This window comes from Vicia villosa, unplaced genomic scaffold, assembly GCF_029867415.1.
Source record: "Vicia villosa cultivar HV-30 ecotype Madison, WI unplaced genomic scaffold, Vvil1.0 ctg.000370F_1_1, whole genome shotgun sequence".
Taxonomy (NCBI): domain Eukaryota; kingdom Viridiplantae; phylum Streptophyta; class Magnoliopsida; order Fabales; family Fabaceae; genus Vicia; species Vicia villosa.
In genome coordinates this window covers 33,396-53,159 of record NW_026705171.1, presented here as the reverse complement: position 1 = coordinate 53,159, position 19,764 = coordinate 33,396, and the positions used below count along the sequence as shown (strand labels likewise).

Here is a 19,764-nt window from a genome sequence, read left to right as displayed (position 1 = left end):
ATTTCAAGCAATTGATATCCTATTGGAAGAACAATAACATCCAAGTAAGATAAATTAGCAATTGATATCCTATTTTCTAACATTTGCTAATTTAACATTTCATGTTCCAAAATTGAACATATTTTCCATTGCATGATATCTGCTAATGATCTAATGTCTGCATTAAATATCATGCATGATTAGGATCCTACATTAAATATCATGCAATACTGTATATTATGATCAATGTTGTCCCTAATATTTGATTATGTAGTTTAACATTTGTTGTCCCTAACTTTGTTGTTTCTGAATGTAGAAAATTAGCAAAATCAATGCTGTGGACAAAGCTAAGAAAAGTATATGCATCAGATAGGCCCAACAAACTTTGCGAGGATTCGTGCAAAACTGGTAGGGTGTTTATACATCCTTCAATTTACAATTATGTATTGGTTGAGTGATTCATCTTTTGCTGTGTTTATTATCAACCAATGTAGCGTGCTAAGAAAGAGGACATAAAGGAAGTTAGCCAGGCAGAGATGTTCATTGAGACTCGACAAACTCAAAAAGGAAAACAGCCGGATGAGGAAAATTCAAGTGTAATTGTAAGTTTTCTATTTGATTATGCCTTTAATCAACATTTGAAAGAAATTGAGAAACTAGGCTATTAGCAAATTATGTCTTTTCTAATGTGAATATTTTTTAATTAGTCTAAGTTTCAAGAATCAATTCAGAATTCAACTAAATCTGAGACATTTAACTCCTTGTTTGGGAAAGAAAAATTTGGACGAGTTCGTTGCTATGGAAGAACAATAACACCTACCATGCTTAAAAGAAAAGGAGAAATTCTGGTTATTAAAAAGCAGCATAATAATGAAGTGGCTGGCATGAAGATGGAGATGGATGGTATGAAGGCACTATTTAAGACCATGATGAAGCAACAAAACCCACATATGAGCGACTAGGAGATCTCTAATTTGATGGCAACTGCATTAGTACTACTGCTGCTCTTGCTGATCCACATTCGTCTGCATCAACTCATATTCCACATTGCAAACAGGTATACTCTAAACTACAAAATTTAGTACCATGATAAATGTAGTATACCTCTTAGTTTCCTTAGAATGATCAAGAATTAGAAACTGAATTGTCAAACTATATGTCACATACCAATGATCTAAACTACAAACTGAATTGTCAGTTACTTGCATTATAAAAGTGTCCTAGTGTCTTATCCGTATAGTGCTCTTGTTTGTTACTGTTAAAGTGGCAGCAAGAAGGGACAGCTAGGTATAGGGCACTGTAGAATGTAGCTTAATATCATATTGCAGATATGAAAAAATGAGCGAGTGTGTTATTCTGAAATTGTATGGTTGTCATGGATGAACAAGTGCATGGCTACCATGATCTGGATCTATTGTGAAATGATTATGAATTCAGAATGTGCTTGAAATTCTGAATGTATATGCCTGTTTCTTTGTTTTCTGCTGGTTTTGTTGTTTTTCACGGCAAGTGTTTTCTGTTGGATTCAGACTGTGTTTTCTGCTTGAAATTCCAAATTACACCTAAAGTGTTTTCTGCTGGATTCAGACTGTGTTTTCTAAATCCTTGTTATGACCGAATGACAGTTAGGCTGGTTTTGTAAGGAAATTTGATTCATGTATGAATAGCTTAGGGTATTGAAATGCTAATAATGGACTTAGAATGAGTTGAATACTCTGAATGAATTGAATCATGTTTGTGCAGTAGCTAGTTAGTTCTTAGAACTTTTTTTTGTTATTTTGGGATGACTCTTTGGGAGAAACTTGTGTTTAATTTAGCTCTAGTTTTGAATCCCATGGTTGTTTTGAATTTTGAATTTGGGATGACATCAAAACTTAGTATCCAACTTATTAGTGGCACTACAAAAAAAACTTACTTTTGATGTTAATGTTAATTTGCTTGTAATTAATTAGATTCTAATCATCAATATTATTGTTAATTTTATATTGATATATATATATATATATATATATATATATATATATATATATAATGACATATTTATGTAATGATACAGAAATAAACCGTGGCAAGATAAATGGTTTAGAATGCATAACATATAACAACAGTTTTAAATATGTGGTCATAACCAAACCGTGGCTATATCTTGAACCAAAACTGTGTGTTAAACATTAAATTGAAACCGTGGCTTTACCATATGGCCACAGTTCTGTAATCATGACAAATATAAACCGCGACCTTAATCAAACTATCTAAACCGTGGCCTATAATAGCCACGGTGGTCAAAAAAACGTGGTATATACCAAAAAACCGTGGACTATACTTTAGGCCACAGCCGCATATCCCACAGTTTAATTTGCGTGGCCTTAGCGTTACGCCTCGGTTATTTTGCATATAGCCTCGGTTTCTTGGGCGTGGCAGGAGACCTTTTTCTTGTAGTGGAAGTAGTATAATTGCTTTCTGCATATATCACAATGAAGTAACGGCCAAACAGTGGTACAATCAGCAGTGACATCACCGAGCCACCGACTGTAATAAGCGTTGATAGTAGTTGTCGATGCAATCAGTGGTGGCAATTATGGGGCCGGAACTCTTCACTTAGTAGGTATACACTAAATACATGTGACAAGGGTTACAGGAACATGCACTGTGTTCTTTTCAGTTTTGTCTGCAATACTCACTTATCTCATTCAAATTGATAGAATTTATATTTTTTTGTTAATGTTTTCTTATGATGTTGACATGTGCTGTAGATTATTGCAGAAAGTGTTGTTGAATCTATTGAATTCAAATTAATCAATTGGTGGAAGAGGGTAAAATTGATTACCAATAGTTTTGGATTTTTTACCACTCCATTTTTCATATTTGTTATTGTGAGAGACATTGTAAAAGAAATTAGAGGGAGAAAGATCAAACAAGAGAAATAGACATTCTTTTCTTCTTTTGTTTTATTTAGTGATCTATTTTTTTTACTATTTCTCTTAATCTATACCAATAGACATAGGATTGTCTTACTCTTTCATCACTCCAAATTTACACTAATTAATTGCATTTTTTGAAAGAAAATATTCTTTGTAACTATAATATTATGTTATAATGTAGTTTTCTCAACCCGTATAATACTCTTATTTTATTACGGTTATGGGGATGACTTTTATTACTTCCATATTTATCTTCTTAAGTGTGTTTTTATTTGTGTGAGCAAACAATTAAAGCTGTATGTACTCATTCATCTGGAATAGTGAACAGTAATATCAAATTTGTATTCTTTTTAGAGAATTAAATAATACTTTCAATTAACCAACATAGAAATTACAATCAACACAGACTCAAGATCCAACCAACCAACATAAACAAACGCAAAATTAAAAAAAAAGGACAAATAGACATATGGATACTTATCACAAAGTTTACACAAAAAATATCTATTTGTATTTTGACACTTGAGTGAATTGAAAATAATGAACAAACAGACACGAAAAAGTAAGCTTCTGCTAAATGTGATGCTCTTTTTACATTGGAAATACTCTAATTTATAATTTAAAAAATGTTAGAATATTCCTTTCTTCATTTTTTTATTGCGCTAACCCAATATTATATTTTAAACGTTGTAGCAACCTGTCCTAAAAATTAAAGATTAGAGTCGCCACCTATTCTACCAAGGCGAATAAGAAACCTCGCGCAGTTAAGAGATTAGGGTAAGATACTATATTCAGGTCGAGGAAAGGTGTTAGGCACCCTCAACCCTTTCCTATGGTTTGCATTATAGGGTTAATATAAAGAAAGGTGACAGAAAACTATAGGGTAAAAATGGCAAAAATTATCAAAGTTAAAGGTTTATGTTTAAGGAACATAATCGGGACAAAATGAGATTTATGAGGGAGGGGACTCGCCTTGTTGCCAAGTACCTAAGTACTGTTAGAACAAGATTTGTTCTTATCAATTATCTTAGTTTTGATGATAACAATAATATGAATTTTGCTTAAGATAATATGGTACTCTAATCCAATGCAATTTCCCTTTCAGGAAATATATAAAGAGTACGCATAATTCAGCGCTCAGGAGTTGCGTCTCAAATGGTTCAGCATGCAACATCAGAACATGGTCTGGCAAGACATCAGAAGATGGTCGAAGCAGAATCAGAACATGGGTCTATGAAAGCATCAGAAAAACATGAGATCAGAAGCACTGAAGATCAGAAGATGGTATCACGCAACAGAAGCACTTCAAGATCAGAAGATCAGAAGATGCTATGCACCAAGCTGTTTGACTCTGATGATATTCAAACGTCGTATTCACAAACATCAGATCAGAAGGAAGTACACGTGGCAGACTACGCTGACTGACAAAAGGAACGTTAAAGCTACTAAAGGCAACGTCAGTAGACACAGCGTGAACAAGGCTCGAGGTAGTTGACAAAAGCGTATAACATTAAATGCAAAGCTGTACGGAACACGCAAAGCATTAAATGCACTCAACGGTCATCTTCTCAACGCCTATAAATATGAAGTTCTGATGAGAAGCAAGGTTAACGATTCTACACCAAAAACGCTCACATTAACTTGCTGAAACGCTGTTCAATCAAAGCTCAGAATCTTCATCAACTCACTACATTGCTGTTGTAATATCTTAGTGAGATTAAGCTTAAACGATTAAGAGAAATATCACAGTTTGTGATTATAGCTTTTAAGAAGCATTTGTAAACTCTTGAATTGATTACATTAAATTGTAAGGAACTAGAGTGATCGTGTGATCAGTATACTCTAGGAAGTCTTAGCAGTTGGCTGAGCAGAGAAGTCTTAGGAGTGAACTAAGCCTAGAGTGATCGTGTTGATCAGTAGACTCTAGAAAAGTCTTAGCAGTTGTCTAAGCAGTGTTCCTGGAGTGATCAAGTTGTGATCTGTATACTCTGGAAGACTTAGTCGTGGACTAAGTGGAAAACCATTGTAATCCGTGCGATTAGTGGATTAAATCCTCAGGTTGAGGTAAATCATCTCTGCGGGGGTGGACTGGAGTAGCTTCGTTAACAGCGAACCAGGATAAAAATAATTGTGCAATTTATTTTTATCGTCCAAGATTTAAAGTCACACTTATTCAATCCCCCCTTTCTAAGTGTTTTTCTATCCTTCAATTGGCATCAGAGCGCCGGTTCTAAGGTGCAAGCACTTAACCGTGTTTAGAAAAAGATTCAGGAAGAGAAAAACGCTTCATTTAAAAGATGGCTGGTGAAACTCCGACAAATCCACCTGCATCTACATCTGGCTCTGCTGAGCAATACAACAGTAACAATGGTTATACAAGACCGCCGGTATTTGAGGGTGAAAACTTTGAATACTGGAAAGATAAACTGGAAAGTTACTTTCTTGGTCTAGATGGTGATCTATGGGATCTTCTGATGGATGGTTACAAACATCCGGTAAATGCCAGAGGCGTAAAGCTGACAAGGCAAGAAATGAATGATGATCAAAAGAAGCATTTCAGGAATCATCATAAATGCAGAACTGTTTTGCTGAATGCTATTTCTCATGTTGAATATGAGAAAATATCAAACAGGGAAACAGCCTATGATATATATGAGTCCTTGAAAATGACTCATGAAGGAAATGCTCAAGTCAAGGAGACTAAAGCTCTAGCCTTAATCCAGAAGTATGAAGCCTTCAAGATGGAGGATGATGAAGACATTGAAAAGATGTTTTCAAGATTTCAAACTCTGACTGCTGGATTGAGAGTTCTTGACAAAGGATACACCAAGGCTGATCATGTAAAGAAGATCATCAGAAGCTTACCCAGAAGATGGGGTCCGATGGTGACTGCATTCAAGATTGCGAAGAATCTGAATGAAGTTTCTCTGGAAGAGCTTATCAGTGCCTTGAGGAGTCATGAAATAGAGCTGGACGCAAATGAGCCTCAAAAGAAAGGTAAGTCTATTGCATTAAAATCAAATATCAAGAAATGCACTAACGCTTTTCAGGCCAGAGAAGAAGATCCTGAAGAATCAGAATCCGAAGAAGAAGATGAACTGTCCCTGATCTCCAGAAGGCTAAATCAACTCTGGAAGACCAAGCAAAGGAAGTTCAGAGGCTTCAAAAGTTCAAGGAAATTTGAACGTGGAGAATCTTCTGATGAAAGAAGATTTGACAAGAAGAAGGTCATGTGCTATGAATGCAATGAGCCTGGACACTACAAGAATGAATGTCCAAATCTTCAGAAGGAAAGTCCCAAGAAAAAGTTTCATAAGAAGAAAGGTCTTATGGCAACCTGGGATGAGTCAGAAGATGATTCAGAAGATGAGCAGGCCAACTGTGCGTTGATGGCGACAGAAGATGACGGATCAGAATCTACATCAGAATCAGATTCTGAAGAGGTATTTTCTGAACTTACTAGAGATGAGTTAGTTTCCGGTCTAACTGAACTTCTGGAACTCAAGTCTCAGATTAGTCTCAAATACAAAAAGCTGAAAAAGCAATTTGAATTTGAAACAAAGAGGCTTGAATTGGAGAATTCTGAACTAAAAGAAAAACTTTTAAAATTGTCCAATAATGTTGGATCTCCTTCTAATTCAGAAAAATCCACTCCTAATCTAAACCATATTCTGAAAGAATATGATTTAAGTTTCAGGAAGTTCTTATCTAGAAGTATTGGCAGAAGTCAGCTAGCTTCTATGATATATGCCGTATCTGGAAACAAAAGAGTTGGCATTGGTTATGAGGGTGAAACCCCATACAAACTTGAACCTGTTGATGAAATGAAACTCACATACAAGCCATTGTATGATCAGTTCAAGTATGGCCACTCTCATGATATTAGGCACACTTCACATGCACAAAGTTTTCACATAACACACACCAAGAAGCATGTGACACAACCTAGGAAATATCATGAAACTCATATCAAAAATTATCATGCTGTTCCTCCTATTGCTTATAATGTCAAACCCAAGTTCAATCAGAACTTGAGAAAATCTAACAAGAAAGGACCCAAGAAAATGTGGGTACCTAAGGATAAGATTATTCCTATTGCAGATATCCTTGGCTGCGAGAAGGACAAAGCACAACATGTCATGGTACCTGGACTCTGGATGCTCGCGACACATGACAGGAAGAAGGTCTATGTTCCAAGACCTGGTGCTTAAGTCTGGAGGAGAAGTCAAGTTTGGAGGAGATCAGAAGGGCAAGATAATTGGCTCTGGAACTATAAAGTCTGGTAACTCTCCTTCCATTTCTAATGTACTTCTTGTAGAAGGATTAACTCATAACCTCTTATCTATCAGTCAATTAAGTGACAATGGTTATGATATAATCTTTAATCAAAAGTCTTGCAAGGCTGTAAATCAGAAGGATGGCTCAATCCTATTTACAGGCATGAGGAAGAATAACATTTATAAGACAGATCTGCAAGATCTTATGAGTCAGAAGGTGACTTGTCTTATGTCTGTTTCTGAAGAGCAGTGGGTCTGGCACAGGAGATTAGGTCATGCTAGTTTGAGAAAGATCTCTCAGATTAACAAACTGAATCTTGTCAGAGGACTCCCTAATCTGAAATTCAAATCAGATGCTCTTTGTGAAGCATGTCAGAAGGGCAAGTTCTCCAAACCTGCATTCAAATCTAAGAATGTTGTTTCTACCTCAAGGCCATTAAAACTCTTGCACATTGATCTGTTTGGACCAGTCAAAACAGCATCTGTCAGAGGAAAGAAATATGGATTAGTCATCGTAGATGATTATAGTCGCTGGACGTGGGTAAAATTCTTGAAACACAAGGATGAGACTCATTCAGTGTTTTTTGATTTCTGCATTCAGATTCAATCTGAAAAAGAGTGTAAAATCATAAAGGTCAGAAGTGATCATGGTGGTGAATTTGAGAACAGATCCTTTGAAGAGTTCTTCAAAGAAAATGGTATTGCCCATGATTTCTCTTGTCCTAGAACTCCACAGCAAAATGGGGTTGTAGAACGAAAGAATAGGACTCTGCAAGAAATGGCCAGAACCATGATCAATGAAACCAATATGGCTAAGCATTTCTGGGCAGAAGCAATAAACACTGCATGCTATATTCAGAATAGAATCTCTATCAGACCTATTCTAAATAAGACTCCCTATGAATTGTGGAAGAATAAAAAGCCCAACATTTCATATTTCCATCCTTTTGGATGTGTATGCTTTATTCTGAACACTAAAGATCATCTTGGTAAGTTTGATTCCAAAGCTCAAAAATGTTTCCTTCTTGGTTATTCTGAACGCTCGAAAGGCTACAGAGTATACAATACTGAAACATTGGTTGTGGAAGAATCAATCAATATCAGGTTTGATGATAAGCTTGGTTCTGAAAAACCAAAGCAGGTTGATAATTTTGCAGGTTATGATATCGACATATCAGAAGTTGTTGAGCCTAGAAGCAATGCATCAGAAGCAGAGCTTCTCAGAAGCAAAGAATCTGAAGATCAAGTATCAGCTTCTCTGGACAATCTAAGCATTTCTGAAGAACCATCTGTCAGAAGATCATCCAGACTCATCTCCGGTCATTCAGAAGATGTCATTCTTGGAAAGAAGGATGATCCAATCAGAACAAGAGCATTCCTTAAGAACAATGCAGACTGTCAATTAGGTCTTGTGTCTTTGATCGAGCCAACTTCTGTTGATCATGCTCTAGAAGATCCAGACTGGATAATTGCTATGCAAGAAGAACTGAATCAGTTTACAAGGAATGATGTTTGGGATCTTGTTCCTAGACCAGATGGATTCAATATAATTGGTACAAAATGGGTCTTCAGAAACAAGCTCAGTGAGAAAGGTGAAGTGGTAAGGAACAAAGCCAGACTGGTGGCTCAGGGTTATAGTCAGCAAGAAGGGATTGACTATACAGAAACCTTTGCACCAGTGGCCAGGTTAGAATCTATTCGTCTATTAATTTCTTTTGCCACTCAACATAACATCACTCTCTATCAGATGGATGTTAAGAGTGCCTTCTTAAATGGTTATATAGATGAAGAAGTTTATGTCCATCAACCTCCTGGTTTTGAAGACTCTATGTCTCCTAATCATGTTTTTAAACTTAAGAAATCATTGTATGGATTGAAACAGGCTCCCAGAGCTTGGTATGAACGCTTAAGTTCTTTCCTTCTAGATAATGGTTTCACTAGAGGAAAAGTGGACACTACTCTCTTTTGTAAAACCTTTGAAAAGGATATTTTAATCTGTCAAATATATGTAGATGATATTATTTTTGGAACATCTAATGCTACACTTGGAAAGGAGTTTGCTAAGTCTATGCAGGCTGAGTTTGAAATGAGCATGATGGGAGAACTCAAGTATTTCCTTGGAATACAAATAAATCAAACATCAGAAGGAACATATGTTCACCAAACCAAGTATGTGAAGGAACTTCTGAAGAAGTTTAATCTTCTGGACTGCAAAGAAGCCAAAACTCCTATGCATCCAACATGCATCCTAGGTAAGGATGAGGTAAGTAAGAAGGTAGATCAGAAGTTATACAGAGGTATGATTGGATCTCTTCTATATCTGACTGCTTCTAGACCTGACATTCTATTCAGTGTTTGTTTGTGTGCTAGATTTCAATCAGATCCTAGAGAATCTCATTTAACTGCTGTTAAGAGAATTCTAAGGTATCTGAAAGGTACTACTAATGTTGGTTTAGTTTACAGAAAATCTAAAGAATACAACTTAGTAGGATTCTGCGATGCTGACTATGCTGGAGACAGAATTGAAAGAAAAAGTACTTCAGGAAGTTGCCAATTTCTTGGAAGTCATTTGATCTCTTGGTATAGCAAGAAGCAAGCAACTATTGCTCTATCAACAACAGAAGCAGAATATGTCGCTGCTGCTGGTTGTAGTACACAGATGCTCTGGATGAAGAGTCAGTTGGAAGATTATCAGATATTTGAGAGTAACATTCCTATATTCTGTGATAATACTTCTGCTATATGTTTATCTAAAAATCCTATTCTTCATTCAAAAGCTAAACATATTGAGATTAAACATCATTTCATAAGGGACTATGTTCAGAAGGGTGTTATATCTTTAAACTTTGTTGATACAGACCATCAATGGGCTGATATCTTTACTAAACCCCTGGCTGAAGATAGGTTTAAGTTCATTCTGAAGAACATCAGTATGGATTTATGCCCAGAATGAGAAGATGAGAAGTTCTCATGTATGAGTATCTTCTGAAATGAATGTGGAACATTTTTTTTGTCAGAAGTTCTGATTGAATTCTTTTAGAAATTATGATTCGGTTATTACTAACGTTTCATTGTCTAAGTTGATTCAGAACCTCTTTTAAAGCAATACAGCTGTTACGCTTTGTCTCGGGATGGTAAACCTGTCGTTACTATTCATGGATAAACGCGCGTGCAGTTGAAGGGACGCCGACCATAGGTAACTGTGCTAGTCACCTCATTTGTCTTTATTATCTCTCCTCACGTCACGTAACATTAAATGCTAGTCATCATTCGTTTCACTTTATTTTGTTTTAAATACTCTTCAAAATGTTTTTTGGTTTCCTATCTCTTTGTTTTCCTCTTAAAGTTTTTTCTCTCTCTCTCTCTCTCTCGTTTTTTCATTTCTTCTCTCAAAACCTAGCGTTCATCCTAAGCCTGTTGCAGCTCCATGACTCAAAGGCGACAGATCACTGTGCATCTCGGGATGGCTCTTCTAATACCGCTCAAGTCAGATCCTTCTTTGATGTTGTTATCAACTTTCATCCAAAGACAGAAGACTTTCTTGAGTTGTGGGAAGATAGACTCAACTTCTATGTTGAGTTTCTTGACCGAATGTTGTTTTTTTTTTTTTTTGTTTTTTGTAGTCATTTCCTCTTTGGAAATTCTACCTTGTATTTGCTAGGAATGTTTTTCATCTTGTTAAACATAGGAACCTTTTGTAATATCTTTTGATTATTAATGAAAAGTTTCTTTGTGTTTTACATTCCAGTAAATGTCTCTTTTGTCGTTTTATACATCTGAATCTTTTTAAATATTCTTTTTGATGTTATGACAAAAAGGGGGAGAAGATAAATGATAAATGATTTGATTAAATCTATCAGTTGCTGGGTAAAGGCTCCCACACATTCACTAACAAGAACTGCAAGTTCTATATGGTTTAAGTGTTTTGCAGGTACACAGAAGAGAAGTGAATCTTCAGAAGCAAACACTAAAAGCAAAACCATAAGAAGCGTTATTCTGTAAAAGGAATAAGCTCTTGGAAACTGAAGCAAGCTGAGTGCTGTCAAGCTTCGGGAATCAGAAGCACTGATAATAGAATTTGAATATCATTGTCTATCCTGTTCTGACAAAATTCTATTTGCTCTGATACATATAATGTTATGGCTCTGATACATTATTTGCTCTGATATATTATTTCAGCCTATATGGCTCTGATACATATAATGTGCTCAAACATACATTTTATGTTCTAACTCGTTCATGCTGACTTTTGTCGTTTAGTTTTTGTTCTGTAACATTTCAGGATGTAGAGATGCTCTGATGATGCTCTGGTACATTCAACAATGTTCTGATACAAATCTAGCATGAAGTGAAGTTGGTAGACATTCAAAGTTCTGAAGCTATCCGAGGGAAGCAGAAATCAGAAGATGTGAATGTTCTAAAAGATCCAGAAAACTCAAGTTCTGAAGCTGTCCTGAATGGAAGCAGAAGTCAGAAGCTGTGAATGTTCTGAAGATCAAAGAAATTCAAGTTCTGAAGCTGTCCACGATGGAAGCAGGAATCAGAAGCTGTGAGTGTTCTAAGGATCCAAAGAAATTCAAGTTCTGAAGCTGTCCAATGGAAGCAGAAGTCAGAAGCTATGAATTCTCTGAAGGCAGAAGCTTATATGATCGTCTCTACCGAAATAATCAGGGAAGTCTTTTATCAAAGTTCTTCGAGTATTTATTTCAGGGGGAGATTATTTATCTCAGGGGGAGATTGTTAATCTCAGGGGGAGACATATTCATATGCTTATGCTATAGCTGTGTAATTTGTCTTTTGCCGTCTACTCTTTCTGATCGCAAATTCATATCATTTATATATGTTTTTGTCATCATCAAAAAGGGGGAGATTGTTAGAACAAGATTTGTTCTTATCAATTATCTTAGTTTTGATGATAACAATAATATGAATTTTGCTTAAGATAATATGGTACTCTAATCCAATGCAATTTCCCTTTCAGGAAATATATAAAGAGTACGCATAATTCAGCGCTCAGGAGTTGCGTCTCAAATGGTTCAGCATGCAACATCAGAACATGGTCTGGCAAGACATCAGAAGATGGTCGAAGCAGAATCAGAACATGGGTCTATGAAAGCATCAGAAAAACATGAGATCAGAAGCACTGAAGATCAGAAGATGGTATCACGCAACAGAAGCACTTCAAGATCAGAAGATCAGAAGATGCTATGCACCAAGCTGTTTGACTCTGATGATATTCAAACGTCGTATTCACAAACATCAGATCAGAAGGAAGTACACGTGGCAGACTACGCTGACTGACAAAAGGAACGTTAAAGCTACTAAAGGCAACGTCAGTAGACACAGCGTGAACAAGGCTCGAGGTAGTTGACAAAAGCGTATAACATTAAATGCAAAGCTGTACGGAACACGCAAAGCATTAAATGCACTCAACGGTCATCTTCTCAACGCCTATAAATATGAAGTTCTGATGAGAAGCAAGGTTAACGATTCTACACCAAAAACGCTCACATTAACTTGCTGAAACGCTGTTCAATCAAAGCTCAGAATCTTCATCAACTCACTACATTGCTGTTGTAATATCTTAGTGAGATTAAGCTTAAACGATTAAGAGAAATATCACAGTTTGTGATTATAGCTTTTAAGAAGCATTTGTAAACTCTTGAATTGATTACATTAAATTGTAAGGAACTAGAGTGATCGTGTGATCAGTATACTCTAGGAAGTCTTAGTAGTTGGCTGAGCAGAGAAGTCTTAGGAGTGAACTAAGCCTAGAGTGATCGTGTTGATCAGTAGACTCTAGAAAAGTCTTAGCAGTTGTCTAAGCAGTGTTCCTGGAGTGATCAAGTTGTGATCTGTATACTCTGGAAGACTTAGTCGTGGACTAAGTGGAAAACCATTGTAATCCGTGCGATTAGTGGATTAAATCCTCAGGTTGAGGTAAATCATCTCTGCGGGGGTGGACTGGAGTAGCTTCGTTAACAGCGAACCAGGATAAAAATAATTGTGCAATTTATTTTTATCGTCCAAGATTTAAAGTCACACTTATTCAATCCCCCCTTTCTAAGTGTTTTTCTATCCTTCAAGTACCTCCTTAGGGAGGATCAGAGTCTACGTAGTTCGGGGAAGGGTTGTACGTCCTTAGAGTTATAATTTGATTTGATATGGTTTTGGAGGCTTTTGAGTGGCCTATCGTAGTTGTGATAATTTGTAGTTTTGAAAAGGTTTTGGAAAATGTTTTAAGGTTTGGGCGTACAACCCTGGTTTTAATTTGTACTATTAACCGCAATGATCGATAGGTTCGATCACCATAGTTAAAAGATTAGTAGTTGTATCGTTACCAATTTTAATTGATAGATTCAATTATCACTAATAGCGAATAAAAGTATTTTTTAAGAAATTTTAATTATTTAGTTTGTATCATTATCCCTCGTAATCGATTGATTCGATTAAAAATAATAATGAATTTAAATCGGAAGATATCAGGTTAATCATCGCAACCAATAAAAATAGTTGCAACCATTTAACCACATAACTATTTATTTTAAGTAAATAAATATTTTAAGAAATTCGATTATTGCCCATCACGATTAATGGATTTAATCGGAACGAACAATAAAATAGGAACTTAATATTTATAATATAGGTTAATTTATTTAAGAAAATAGTTTGTTATTATAAATAAATAAAAAGAATTAGCTAAAATATAAAAATTAATTAAAATAAATTAGTTAATTAAGGATTTTGATTGAATATAGTTGGTTTGAGGGCTCATAATATGGGGATCAGGCCTGGAGCATTAGATCTGGCTGGGTGGTGAATTCTATGGCCAGATCTAAGAGTGCATGGTGAGGTGTACAGACAGGAGCGCACAGGATCAAGTTTGGAAAATTAGAAGAAAAATATATGTGGGAGCTGGGTATTGAACCCATGCCCCCAGGCTCAACCAACATCTCCACCAACTCAACTAAACCCAATATGCGTTAAGGAAACGCCTTTGACTAAATATATAAAAAACTCACCCTTACAACTTAAAACGTGCACGTAAATTTAAACGACCCAGTACCATGACGACACATCATCATCGTCCCCAACCTTACCTGAGTTTCCTGTAAAAGTTTGCTAAGATTTTGCTACAAAACCATTCGTAGCAATCATACCTGCAAAATAGCGATTAGCTCATCCAGACAAATAAATATTTCGCACCACCCCAGATCTCCTCGTCCTAACCATACGAACCTAATTGTGCCCTTAATTTAGCCTAATTTTACCTCTACAGAAAAACCCCAAATTCCCACCAAGAACCCTAACTCGACCTCCAAGGGCCGATCGTATGTGGCACGCACAGAAACCAAATTAATGTTCCAGAAACAATCATAGTAATCAAGCAAAGCTAAATATGCAATCAAAACATCATGGAGATGCCCGTATCATGCTAATCGATTCAAGTTTCAGAGTGACTTACTTTGGCCTATGGGAGGTCGTTCTGGGGGTGTTGATGAAGCGTAAGTATCCCAATCGATTCAGAAGGATCCAAGGAACGTATAGCAATGCTCAAATCCCCTGGGATGCATCCAATCCTTGAAACCGATTTTTGAGTTTTCTTGCAAAATTTGTGACTCTTGAGTTCTTGGCTCTGATCAGAATTATCAACCCCTATTCGTGTGGCCTATCCTCTCTACTTATAGAGGACTCATTTAGGTTATAAACAATCTTCAAAAAGCCCTTTGAATCCAATCTTGAGATTTTAAGAAAATTGATTTTATTTACTTTCTATTTTCATCCAATTTTGCATCAACTCTTTCCAATCAAATCTCCACGAAAATTATATGATAATCTGATATAAATGCTGATTGGAATTGGTTATTATGTGACCTTTTTCCAAATATTTGATTTCCTTTGATTCATACAATTTTTAAATCATTATTTAAATGAATAAAAATCATATAAAAATCAAATAAAATATTAAATTCGTGGAAAATCACTTTGGATAACCTAAATGACTTGTGGACCAAGTTTAAGTCATAAAAGTATAGGCCCATTCGCAAGAAAACCAATTTGAACCTCCTTTATTTCACATTTTGTCCTCTAAAATTACCCAACTTTGACCAAGCATATCTCACTCAATTTTTAAGCTATGAAGGAGTTCTAGGACTTTTTGGAAACCTCAAGATGTCCTCTATAAGCCACTTTGGAACATATTTTTCATTTGGAGCTTTTATCTTGATCATATCCTCTTTGACAAAAAACTGCTTTTGAATGATGTTTGAGAAGGATCTGTAATCTTTTGTATCATATCTTCCAAATGGAGCATTTCTAGCCTTGGCTTGTGAGAGACAAAGTTGTAGAGAATCCAATTTCCTTCCAAATAGGCTTTGAATGGGGAATTTTTGATGTTCCATGTGAAAGTTATGGCCAGTCAAAGTTGAGTTGACTTTCTCCTAAAGAAACCCTAATTTGACCCTTTTTGCATTTGTTCATTTCTGAGTTTCTATTGATGGATCATGATCAACCTTTGATCAAATGATGAATATAACCTCCCATACTTGATATTGACCAAAAATCAGAGGTTTTGACTATGCTTTGATTATGGTTGACTTTTAGGTCAAACAAGTTGACTGTGAATCTTTTGAGCTGTTTGAACAAGTAACCTTTGGAGTTGGGTCTTGACTTTTGTCATAGAGTTATCTTAGATCATCATGGGCCATGTAGAACTTGATTAGGGATCTTGTCTTGTTGATTTTCTCAAGAGAACCTCAAACCCTAGCTTTAGGAGGTTCTTGACTAGGAGCATACCCCGATGGAACCTGTGAACCTTGTACTTTTATGGATGAGATGTGGAAGGCAAATTTTGGGGTATGACAGCTGCCCCTATTTAATTATCTTGGATTTGAAAGATGTGAGGATACGCAATCATCACGTTTTTCGGATCGAAGAGTATTAAATAATGGAAGACCCCTTGAATTTGCCTCGTACCCCGTGTTGGAGAAGGGAATTGCCTTGCTAACGCCAAAGACTTACATAGCAAGGACTTGCATTTTTCTAGATGGGAATTACCTTGCTATGGTATTAGCAAAGGTTTGCAGTTTGTAGTTGGGAAACAAGTTTGTGGTGTGGACCACCTCCTTGTCGTCAAAATATGGGAATAGCAGTTGGGAAACAAGTTTGTGGTGTGGACTACCTCCTTGTCATCAATTTTGGAATAGAAGTCTAGAAACGAGTTTGTGGTGTGGACCACCTCCTTGTCATCAATTTCGGAATAGCAGTTGGGAAACAAGTTCTGTGGTAATGACCACTTCCTTGTCATCAGTTTTGGAATAGCAGTTGGGAAACAAGTTTGTGGTATGGACCACCTCCTTGTCATCAATTTTGGAATAGCAGTTGGGAAACAAGTTATGTGGTAAAGACCACTTCCTTGTCATCAGTTTTGGAATAGCAGTTGGGAAACAAGTTTGTGGTGCAGGCCACTTCCTTGTCATCATAGTTGGAATAGCAGTTGGGAAACAAGTTTGTGGCGTGACCACTTCCTTCACTACAACATGCTGGGGCTTTAAAAGCGCTTATTTTGGGCTTTTAAAGTGCTTAAAAGCGCTGTAAAAGCTGGCGCTGGCGTAGGTAACAAAAGCGCTTCTGAAAGCGCTCTGGTAGACCCCCCCTATAAGAGCGCTTTTCTGGAAAAAGCGCTCTGGTAGGCCCCCCCTATAAGAGCACTTTCCTGGAAAAAGCGCTCTGGTAGACCCCCTTTTAAGAGCGCTTTTTCCAGCAAAGCGCTCTGATAGCCCCCCCTATGAGAGCGCTTTTTCTGGAAAAAACGCTCTGATAGCCCCACCTATAAGAGCGCTTTTCCAAAAGCGCTTTCGTATGTTGGGTTTTTTTTTATTTTTTATGCTTTTTTATTAATCTTTGGCAGCGCTTTTACTAAGAAGCGCTTTAGTAGGTGGACCTTTAAGAGCGCTTTTTAAAAGCGCTGTCGTTGCTAAATAAGGTATTTTAATGTGCAGCCTGTAATTTAATCCTCCCAGTCGACCTGTAATATTTTCGACCTGTAATATGTTTTCAACCTGTAATATTTTCGACCTGTAATTTATTTTCGACGATATTATTTCAGCCATCAGTAAGACAATATATATTCTAATATAATACCATTATAATATCCAAAATTATATATATACATCATTACAAAATCAATAATATTATAGTTCAAATCGACACAAATCCTACATGAAAAATTGCTTAACATAAAATTGACACAAATCCTCTTTGATTTCTTCCAACTTAAGTCTCGGGTACCCAGCAGCACGGAATTCGTCAAGATACTACAAAACAAAAACATAATATGAATGATATATTTAGTTAAATGTAATAAATTATATGAAATTATCTTAAGTTATAAATTCATACCGTGAGCGGAATCTCTAATTGATTCGCCTGAAGGATTTCTTTCATAAACCTCAAAACAAAGTATCCGCAATCGTAACTGTTTCGCTGTTGCGGACACTACATAGAAAAACAAATAAGATTCTATAGTTGTCTTGTTTTATCAAGTAGCATAAATATTATAAGCAAAATTGTGAAAAATAATGTACCTGCACTTGGATCCAAGTAATGTTGTTTGATTTAGTCCGGGATACCTGTACGTCCTGTTGACTTCGGAACACTTGTATTGATCTAATTAACAAATATATAAAAGCATATGTTTAGATCAATCCCACAAATAAGTAAATATATAAATATACACGAATATATATTTAGAACGATCCCACTTACAAATCAAAGATGTCCTTCATAGCCGGATAATTGGTCCATTCACCATTTACCGAATTCAGATAATACACGACTTCCCTTATAGGGTTGATAGCAAGCAGCAACCAGTGTGCTCTATAAATTAAAACAATAGGTTATATGAAAATTTTGCTATACACAAAAGAAACAGAGATTAGATGAACAAAGAATGAGAAACTAACCCTACTGGTCGGGTATTATACGCCCAAAGATGCAGACTTTCTGTATTGCCGGTGGACATGAATCTATTGACTAAGCGCTGTCTAACTGATTCCGGTTCCGAAGCAATTACCATTCCGCTGCAATGGGCGGAAGACACGAAACGGAGTCTGTTAGACAATGGAGTCCCGCGCAACACTCTGTCATACAACAACCTTAAATAAAAACATAATAAACATTAGATTATTTTCATTGAAATGTGTAAATAAATTATATTGTGGGACTAATTAAATAATATATCGGATGAGTGAATATTACCGGATGTATGAGTGCATATTACTGACGCCTAGTTGATCATGCCTAAAAATCTCTTCCAAGTCATCAATTGTAATAAGTGACTTGAATTCAATACCGAAGACACTTTCATCCATATTGATTTCACGTAAAGCACCATCCTTCAAATCGGACATATCAACCATTGTTGCGAGCGTCGACCGGTATCGAGGCACAAAAGCACCGCCTTTTTTTGCTGCTGGCTTCGGAGGACCAGTGGGTGGTACACTACGAACTTGCTGCGTCACTTGTTGTGACTCCCGAGCGGATGCCTAAAAATCATATAAGTTAGGTAAAATATAAAATCATGCAGATTTAGATTCAGATTATATATTAACACTTTAAATGTACCTCTTTTAGTGATGCAACAGACTCCTCCTCCTGTAAAATCCCTTTACCCTTAATTGCGGGTTTTATAGGAGCAGTCTAAAATTAAAATGTAAAAAATAATTAATAAACGGTTTAGAATTGACATTCGAAAACTAAATGATTCATAATCGTTTTCAATATACCTCATCACTAATGGTAATGAGCTCCGAGGGCCATGCAACAAATGATCCTATTGCATCTCGCAGCAATGTCGTCTCTGAGACCATGTCAGGTACCGGTAGCATCGCATCATGATCTACTACAACATCCACTGATACTTTCAGGTGTCCATCCGGGAGCGGTCTATGGTGAAGTAAATCTCCCAAAGTGTTGTGCACTTTTCCCTTGCCAACTAGTCGATAATTCGGTGCCGATAAGTATAGTTGGCAAGATGAAATGCCCTAAACCAATAGTAAATATAAATTCATTATCATTAATAAAATAGAACAATTTGTAAGGAAAAACCTTTATAATTACCTCGGGAAATTTCCTTTGACAGTTGATACTAGCCTTATCACTAGTTTCTTTCACCGATGAAGTGTTGCACTTTTCTCTCATATACATCTCTTTATCTCTTTGCAATTCAGAGACTTGTGCTTGCAATTCCTGCAACTTTTGCAACACTTCTTCATTGGTAGGATTTCTTCTCCTAGAATGCTTGTAAAAAGAGGTTGGAGTCACACCATGACCTTTACCCCTCACCCGACCGGGATACTCAGGAGCATCTAGTGCTCTACTAAGTACGATCCCCTCACTGGTGGATGCCGATTGCGACAAGGTCTCCTGTAATTCATTTACATTTCAATAATTATTAGTGGAGATAAAAAATCATTTATATATTAAAAAACATTTGATTTAATTAAAGACACAGTATTATACTTACACATTTAGTATAAACTCTCTGAACATCGGGATCGACAGCTTGATTCTTGCCCACACGAGCT

At 36.3% G+C, this 19,764-nt stretch overlaps 1 protein-coding gene across 1 annotated transcript; it reads right to left on the bottom strand.

Annotated features, from left to right (window-relative positions):
• Positions 1-974: 974 nt before the first annotated feature.
• LOC131627598 (uncharacterized) lies at positions 975-19,447 on the bottom strand. The gene is made up of 3 exons (XM_058898439.1): positions 19,298-19,447; positions 19,000-19,221; positions 975-1,043 (listed from the first exon to the last, which is right to left on the bottom strand). Exons 1-3 carry the CDS (start codon positions 19,382-19,384, stop codon positions 975-977), a joined length of 378 nt encoding a protein of 125 aa, XP_058754422.1. The 5' UTR covers positions 19,385-19,447.
• Positions 19,448-19,764: the final 317 nt, after the last annotated feature.